At 37.6% G+C, this 9,709-nt stretch overlaps 1 protein-coding gene across 1 annotated transcript in view; it reads left to right on the top strand.

Annotated features, from left to right (window-relative positions):
* Efhc2 (EF-hand domain containing 2) overlaps positions 1 to 4,545 on the top strand; it is a 177,228-nt gene extending 172,683 nt beyond the window's left edge. The window contains exon 16 of the mRNA XM_021188334.2: positions 4,228 to 4,545. Coding sequence (XP_021043993.1) covers positions 4,228 to 4,335 — 108 coding nt within the window. The 3' untranslated portion in view covers positions 4,336 to 4,545. The remainder of the gene's footprint in view (positions 1 to 4,227) is intronic.
* The last annotated feature ends 5,164 nt before the right edge of the window (positions 4,546 to 9,709 follow it).

Below are 9,709 nucleotides of genomic sequence, written 5' to 3'. Positions count from 1 at the left end.
AGTGGGAGTGGGTGGGCAGGGGAGCAGGGGGTGGGGAGTTAGGGAACTTTCAGGATAGCATTTGAAATGTAAATAAAGAAAATAATAAATAAATAAATAAATAAATAAATAAATAAATAAATATTTTTTTTAAAAAATAGTTTTTTTTTTTTTTAAGAACGACATTGTTTTCTACTTAACTTTCTAGTTAACTTAGTGAAAATAGTGACCAAATGTCACTATGTAGGATGTAAAGCAGATGCTTGTGAATAGGCCCACTCCATTTCATGGAAGATAGCATAATACATAACCATAGCTCTGGAGCTTCCTCGCTGGGGATACCATTCTGTCTCCTCCCCTGCTGACTTGTGATTTAGTTGCAGAGGAATTAATTCATGCTATGCCTCAGTTTCCTTTTGTGTGGACAGGTATTGCAGTAGGAATTCCCTGCTAGGAATTTTCTGTGACAAATAATGTAATGCATGTAAAACAATAGTTGTTATCATATAATAAATGTCTAATGTATTTCTTGTTACTTCTCTACAAGGTATTTGTAAGACACAACCCTGCAAAAGGCTGTGATTAGTTCACAATCATAACACAGCTCTTAGATTCAGATTTTGTGTTCCAGTTAAAGATGCCAGTACTTGGTTTTCTACTGATTCTATATTAGTATTATTGGTTGCTATAGTTTGACAGATCAACCACATTCCAATGACACTGGAATTTTGTACAGTGCTGAACTCTAGCTCAACACTACATGGAACTGTATTTCCAGGATTTACCAGAACCTCTCTCTTTTTGGTGTCCGTTTTTTATCAGGTCTTTGAGAATTTTGCACAATATATTTTAATCATATTCATCCTTTCCCCAACTATCCCACATACCTATCCACCCAACTGTGTGTTCTCTTTTTCTTTTACAAACATCCCATTTGTATTGCTCATATATTCTCTGATGCATGTGGCCTTCTACTGGAGCAATCCATCTACCGAGAGCCATATCCTTAAAGAAAACTGACTGCCTTGCTACCAGTAGCTGTCAATAGCTAATAGTTCCTCAACTAGGAGTAAGACCTTGTGCCCACCTCTCTTCCACATGCTAGGATTTTGTCTAGCTTGAGCTTGCACAGGTTTTGTGCCTGCTGTCAAAAGTACTATACCTTGACACATACCTGCTATGTCTGAAAACCACCATTATCCTTGTAGTCACCCACTGCTTCTGATTCTTACAGTCTTTCTACACCCTCTTCTTCAATGATCTCTGCACCATAAAAATGGAATGTGATATCGATGTCCTATTGGCAGTTGAGTACAGATGTTCTATCTTGATGTTCCATAAGCACATGAAATAAAGTCCAATTTTGTATTCAGTTTCTCCCTCTGATCCTCATTTCTTCACTTAAAATAACTAAAAACTCCTATCCTGCTTTCCTATATTTAGGACTTACCCTATACCAACCAATATGACTTCATCTTCTTCAACTTACCTATTTATATTTGTAGTTACCTTCTGAGGTGTAGAAGGTTAGGATGTTAGCATATCTTTCTGTGGGGGCATATAGTTCAAGCCTGACATTTCCCCTTTTCTTTTCCTACTGTTTCAAGTCTTGGACTTTGAGGTGTTCTGTCCAGAATCTTTCTGAGAGAGCTCCTGATTTGGAGCCCCACTTCATCCCGCCTAGTCCATCCCTCCTGGTTTTGGCAAAGTCTGGTAATCACTACAAATTGATTTGTATACATTCTCGAAACATACAGGAAGTTATCTGGCCAATTTCTAATCATGTTACTGCTGCTATTCTGGCCATGACTGGTTAGCAGATTCCTCTAGTTGTATATGAACTAGTACATAAGGCTTAAACTTTGACTCCAGATTCTCCTTTCAACTACCCATTGCCACTTTGCATTATGTGCCCTAGACCAAACTGAACTATTTACCCTTTTAATGCAAGGAGTTATTGAAGTCTCTGGGCCTTTGGTTATACTTCTGACTATACATAGCACACCCTTTGGTGCTTCAACCCTGTGCTGTCCTGATGCCATAATCCCTAGCAGTAGCAGCACTGAGTCAGGATACTTCTAGAACACCATCACAAAAAATCATCTAGTCTTTGCCTATACCTCTGTGACACTTCGTGATTCTGGATATTAATGGAATACTAATGAAGGGTTAGAACCTTTTATATAGCCATGAGTGTAAGTTAGTTCTTGTCTAGCATGTTCAAGACTCAAAGGCAAAACACAGCACTGAAAAAAGAAAATGTAAAATAAAGAAGAAATAGAGAATTGCATATGAAACAACCTTGACAGTAGCACTAGTTGTAGACTTTCTCCCTGGTTTTTCCTAATACTGATTGTCCTTTACAGCTTATGAAAAGAGTTTGTGTGTATATGTATGTGTACACATACAGATACGCTTAGCATCACTTAATGATGAGTGATGCTCTGAGAAGTATGTCATTAAATGATTTCATTGTTGTAAATACCCAGAGTAGTCTTTACATAAACTGAGATGTTGCAGCACAGCAGATACTGTACTATATGGTATATTTATATTTGAGTACATATGGTATATATAACCTGTTGTTCTAGGACCACAATGAATAAAACAACACAAGATCAAACATGAGAAAATTATGTAGTCAAGACATGTAAACATAAGATTATAGGGTTGTTGCTGGCCTGACAACCTGAGTTCAGTACTCAGAAACTACAGGATGGATGGAGGGAACTGATATTTACAAGTTGTCCTCTACAAGCATTCCGTGTCATAGATTCATGTGGGCAAGTACATGCATATACACATAAATGCAATAACTTTTATAAAACGTGTTATAATTGTGTTGTATTTTTATCGACTGGCAGAGGGGTTGTGGTTTGCTTTTATCACTATACACATGCAAATTCCATGTTGTGCTACTGCGTGTCACATGATGATAGCCACAGTAGCACTGGGCTACTATAAGAATATATATCAGCTCTATTGTGGTTCTTCAGGTTTTCTTGTTTGTTTTGCTTTCTTGGAGTTTCTTGAGGAGGGTGTAGGATTAGAAGGCTGTTTTGTTTTGTTTCTCTTTATATATCACTATATATAGCTCAGGCAAGCTTAAGACTTACTCTGAACACTAGCTGACTTCAAACTCACAATCTACCTGCCTAAGCCTCCGGGACCCTAAGATTAGAAGTGTGTAGTACCAATTTTGGCTACTATCATAAAGTTATGGAACCACTGTCATTTGCACAGTACATTATTGATACAAAATATTATTTTATAGTACCCCACTGTATATAAGATATACCTAAGCATAGCATGAGCAACCTACTACTTTTAATGGTTTATTGAAGAAACAGTAACCAAGCAGCTGGTAGAAATACCATCTTGGATATAAAAATTTGAGTTCTCAATATTGTGTGAGACAGTCACTGCATTATTGCTGTCTAGCTCCCAGAATTTCAGTGTTTCACAAGACAACTTGATTTTTTTCTTGTCCATGTGTCTGTAAGTCACCCAGCTATGTTTGGCTCATGGTTGTAAGCTGGGCCTTTTCTTCTCCATCTCTGTCATTCTACCTTCTCTCACATCTACCTTCCATTCAAAAACCATAGCCATTTGTGTGGTCATGTTTCTCTCAGAGGGACAGGAAAACTCTCCCTTTTTCCTTCCCTTTTTCTCTTCCTCCTTCCCTTTTCTTTCTTTGCTTGTTCCCCCTCCTTCATTACAATTCATCATTTCTTCCTCTTTCTTCTCCATGGAAAGGGCTGCAGTTACATGATAAAGATTGGGGACATGTAAGTCCAATATAGGGAAGAAGCAAACAAAAGCAAGACTATGCTCTTCCTCAAAGTCCTTCTGATACACAAGTAGAATGTAGAAAGCTCTACTCTTTTCTTTTAAATGAATATTGTGTGTGTGTGTGTGTGTGTGTGTGTGTGTGTGTGTGTGTCTGTCTGTCTGTCTGTCTGTCTGTCTGTCTGTCTTAGGTGTCTGTGAAGGTCTGAAGCCTATGTTGGGTCCGCTGGAGCTAGAGTAATGAGCAATTGTATGCTACCATGTATGTGTGCTGGGAATCAAACTTGGGTCCTCTGCAAGAATACTAAATGTTCTTTCCCACTGAGCCATCCATCTCCCCAGCCCAGAAACAACTTCAACAAAAGTTTATTTAAAGATTAAAAAAAATGTACCACTGAATTTTCAGACCTGAACTTTGAAATGTGGCTATAATTGTGTCCCTGTTTATTTTCTTTCCAGAAATGTGAAGACGTTTGGCTGGGAATGCCATCACCTATTCCTGCGAAATACATTAGGTACTTAGACTTTTTGATTGATGTGTATGGCTTAGAAGAGAACATGCTATGAATGTTTTGATCAACTCTCTTTGATTTGCTGTTCTCATAATGCCGTGTTTATTTTAATAGATATAATTTCATTAAAAACAAAAAATAAGAAACAAGGTTTGTATTAAATGGAAATTCATAAACCACAATTAATTGTCTGTCACTGTAGTTCCTCAGAACAGCTTGTTATATTGTTGATGTACCAGCACCATTAAAAATACCATTTAAAACATTGTTGACCATTTTATTGTATGTGTTATTTATGAATGCCAAAGAATCTTACAGTAATTTCCATCTAATATAATTTGAGTCATTGCAATGTGAAAAGAAAATGACTTTTGACAGCTATGCATGACAATATAAAATCAAATTATATCAGAGCAATAAGTTGTGATTCTGGTAAGTATTTTTGAAATCTTTTTGACACATGTTTATTACTTACATAATTAAGTTTGGTAGCAATGCACCTCATCAAAATAATTCTCAAACCTCTCTAATGTGAATGTATATTTTCTGTAGTTAGTGAAGTTATAGGGGAAAAAAGAACCTTCTCTCTGCCAACACACACACACAAACACACACACATATTTAGGAGAGAAATTAAAACATAGGCTGTGTTTATATTTTTAGTGTCTTTTAATATCTAAACTCAACTTCTTAGCTTAGTAATATATGCTTGTGTATATAATTAGAGCATGACCAAAAATGTATTATCCTAAAATATTTAGGGATATGATTATGGAAGATTTCAAGGTTTTGTTTTGCTTCATTTTACATACTTAATACCAGCCTCTAAAACTCCAGCCCAAAGGTTTAAGTAGTTTAAAATTACAATGGATCTCTCCTGCATTTCCCTGGTTTGAACTTTTCCCGCACACAGTTGTCATGACACACTCTTGTCATACAGCGTATATCTGATTACAACCTATCACAATGGAGCTTCAGTGTCCAGAACTCTTGCCATGCCATGCCAGGCCACAGTGATGGGTGCTAAAAATATCATAAATATATTTGTCTTAAAGGCAGTGGGAGTCTATCAGGAAAGGACTGCGCTTGATAAGAGTCACCCTGAGGAAAAGAGGAATCAAGGCCATTTCATGGTCCCCTTCCAAGAAGAAAGGGAACTCCCTTCTCCTTTCATTCTACATTGGAGCATTCCCTTGTCCCCAAATGAGTTGGCTCCTACTTACATGATCCAGTTTGCTTCACAACAATGGCTCTTTCATTTTCTTTTAATCAAAACTAGCCAGTAAATTGCTTCTCTTCATAAACCTAGGACAATTCCATGTGCACCATTAGAATTGGTCCCATAGAGACATGTATTAAACTAGAATTCACAAGTTAGATACTAGAACAGTGGGCCCATAAAACTCTAATTTTGATGGCTTGCTTTTAGTCCCAGTTTTTTAAAGGTAACTAACAATGACAAGCTATTTTGTCATTTTAAGGTTATTCTACTTACCAGAGAACAAGCTTTTAGAAGGGATAACACTTGCCTAGAAGTATTCAGATTGACACATCTGTCACCTACCTATTCAACCCCTCACTCAGTTGTATTTCCCCCATTTGACTTTTCAGATAATTTAGCCCTTGTGCAGACTTTGTAATTCACTTGAGAAGTGGGGGCAAAGGAAGTAAACCAATGATAGTGTGCCTGAGTTCACAGGGTGACGGCTATTTATCCCATGTCATGGATCTGTGTTCCTGCCCTGGTGGTGCCTGGTTTAAGCTCACAATTAACAATAAAATGGCCATTATAGGAATCATGCCGATAAACATGATACATTACAGCCATACAGACACTTTAAATAATTATTCATTTTATAACTAAGCCATATACTGAAGGAGATTTATAATTCAGAGATAATATCCACATTAGTAAAGTTTATGACCCAATAAACAGCTCCCACAAGTTAATAAATGCCAAAGCCATAAAAACAAAGACTATTCATGTAATAGAATTTCTGTGCCTCCCTCTCTTGCTGGTGGTCTGAAGATACTGAAGGAAAATGCTATCTTAGGAAAAACATTTATTCTCATTATGTAAATATCAGTGAATAGTCTTACACTTGAGTTGGAAATTTCCCAGCTCCCCTTGGTCCCAGGTGGTCCCAAAATGCTGATGCATTCTGCTTAGGTTTCAAGCAGTAGATAACCAGTTTCAACAAATAAACTCTATGACTCAAATCTTTAGGGCAGATGGAGAGGGGGACCAAGGTTTCTGCCTCTTCTATTTATTTCTGAGAAAAAGAAACTCTAGCTAGTGCCATTGTTCCAAGGTAATACTTTTGAAAAGAAGTTTCTCAACCTTTGTATAAACCGATTATTAACTCTTAACATTTTCTTCCTGTGGTGGAAAACGAGAGTTACATGTGGGTGTCTGGGTGAGTTGAAGGTTAATATAGGCAAACCTTTTGTCCGCTGAACTAATTGATTTTTAGTATTCTTGGAGTCCTGCAAATGATTGCTAAAGTGATTTGGAAGCACAAATCAAGTCATGACTTTTAGTGTAAAACTAATTAAAAGCTGTTGAAGTTCCGAGTAGTGAGATTCTGAGTCACTGTGTGAAGAAGCATGCTACTGTCAGAAGATGACTAATTGGCAGTATTAATTGGGCTTTTCCTTGTCACCTTCTTTACCTATTACCTAAGCATCTGAAACAATGCAGATAAGCCTATTGCTTGGCTTAGCAGTTACTAAATGGTTAAGATTTTAGACAGTAGAGATAAAGTGAAAAGCACTATAATTTTGAACTTATAAGAGTTGAAACTCCTTTTTTCTATATATTGCCTTTGATTCAACTAATGTCATATATAACATTATTGGTATCTTTATACTGTGTTACTGAATTTGTTTCCTTGGGGTTACAGAACTTCTAGGCTTTCTGGATCCCTCAATCACAGTTTTAGAATATTTAAATTGCCCTTCCTTCATCCTTCCTTCCTCCAAATATCAGGTGATTATTGATGAATAAAACAAGGCCTCATGTTCAAAAACAGAGCAAACAATATTTTTTTTAAAAAAATGGAAAAAAATCCTTGTCTTTCCAACTTGGATTTATCTCAGTTTGATTGACACCCACTTTCGTGGCCTTTCAGCTGCTTTTATTCGAGCAGCTTTCGTCCTTCACCTTGCTCTTCTTCCATGCATTATAAATTTTCTAGTTTAACTTCAGTGCCTGGAGTCTAAATGAACAAGTCATGTTCCTCACAANATATTTATGCTATTGAATAATGTAGAATCCATCCAATAATAAAGTGCCATGGTCTTAATGGTTTGTGCATGCCCTTTAGATATTAGTCTGGATCCCTGGATTTTGAATGTCCTTCAACATTGTTCTATAAATGGCCTTTCAGACTAACAGCTTCCAAGTGATGGCAAAACCCACTGTGATGCATCCATCTCTGTCCTCAAGTTTACTTGACCAAAGACTGAATTGCTTTAAACTGAAAGCAGGTTAAGGCCTCTTCAAAAATGAGTCTTTTCAAGTTGACTGAACATCTTCAGACACACAGTGCTTTTCAATTCCCAAGAGAATGTAATGTGTAAAAACTGGAAAGCCTACTGAGGCAAGATCAATAAGGCTATTGAGCAAATAATCAACCTGGGGCAATAATGGAACAAACATAATTATTACAAAGGTTAACACTGATGGTAATTAGTTTAAGAGAATCTTCCAGCTTGCTTCTGCCTGCCTTCTACAAGGTTAGATGTTGGTTTAAATATACATTTGTACATTGTGACAATTAAGTTCTCTCAAAGTTACAGTTCACAGACAACTTTGTTACAGAATGACCAGCATGGGTACGTTTTTTTGCATCTGTTTTCTGGTCCCCAGTTAAATTCTTTCCAAGGACACTTTAGAACCTATTGTGTGTCTTGTGTGTGACTCACATAGGAACACAGGGGTCAGCTGTGCTGGTCAGAAATAACTGATAATGGCTAAGAAATGTGCCCTATGAAAAACTCTATAGTGGCTCTGCAAGCAGAGAATTAATGGCTCCCCAGAATCAGTGGGAGCTTTGACTTCTAAACACTCATTAGTTAAAGCAGTGAGGCCTGATGTTATGCAAGTTAGAGATGGAAAGAGGGACCGCCCCTCCCTATTGTCTATTCTGAACAGAATCTGCACATTTAACTCAAAGTGCTGAATAGATCAAATACATCAAACCAACTATTCATCAATCTCTCAGCTTCCTGAGCACTGTTTTGCATCTGTGTAAAGCCAACAATATGACCCCACTATAATATTAAAATTCAGAGGAGTACATGGCTTGGTAAAAACACACAGAAAAATGCATTCTCCTTTAGCAAAGTCATCTTTCTGTTTCCTTTTCCCTATACTGCCTATGCAAAGGACCTCTGACTGACATAGAGACTTGGCAGAATTACTTTTACCTGCTTTTTCTTTTTCTCCCATACCACTCTGGCTTGTCATTATTACTGTGAGGCCACCCATGGAATAGAGAACAGGACCTGAAAATATTGCCAGTTTTAACTATGATCAGACCCTGCAGGGAGAGGAGAAAGACAGCAAGAAACAATTGCAGGGAGTGGGGCAGGAGTTCCAGAGGAGAATGGAGATCATCACCTGTGTGTGTGTGACTCACCTTAAAGAGTTTGACCTTCATCTAGAGGGATGAAATATTCCTGGAAAATTTGAATCTCTAGCCTGAAAAGATCATACCTGGATTTGAATATTGTTGGCTGTATTTGTGTATGTGTGTGTGTGTGTACTTATAGAGCTGAGCTTGGAAGGTGATAATGTTTGATTAGGTGACAGTTGCTAGAGACTTGACTGATGGCTTGGATTAATTTTGGTAAGATTGTTGAGAACTAGAGAAATTCTAGACATATTTGGGATGGTGGAGATGGGAGAATGAAATCACAATTATGATTGCGTCATTTTGACAGCTGGGTAGAAGATGTTGCTGTTCACTGAACTGGGATGCATCAGAGAAACTTGGATTTAACAAAATCAAGATTTTTGCCTGGGGCTGGCAAGATTTTTCTGTACATAAAGGCACTTAACACCAAGCTTCCTCCACACACCGCCCATTCCCATGCTCCATGCCCCAAGTTAAATCCCTGTAGCCTACATAGTGGAAGGAGAGAAACAGCTCTTCAAAAGTTGTCCTCTGACTTCCAGATATGCCCATGCATGCAGAAACATGTTTACACAAAATAAATAATTTTTTTTATTGTTCTGGATAAATTTTTTTTTATTATTATTTTCTTTATTTACATTTCAAATGCTATCCCGAAAGTTTCTCATACCCCTCCCCCCACCTCTGTTCCCCTACCCACCCACTCCCACTACTTGGCCCACGCCTTGCCTTGTGCTAGGTCATATAGAGTTTGGAAGACCAAGGAGCCTCTATTCCCACTGATGGCCG

Source organism: Mus pahari, chromosome X (assembly GCF_900095145.1).
Source record: "Mus pahari chromosome X, PAHARI_EIJ_v1.1, whole genome shotgun sequence".
Lineage (NCBI taxonomy): Eukaryota > Metazoa > Chordata > Mammalia > Rodentia > Muridae > Mus > Mus pahari.
The sequence above is the reverse complement of the archived record's forward strand: the minus strand, read 5'-3'. Positions and strand labels throughout refer to the sequence as shown.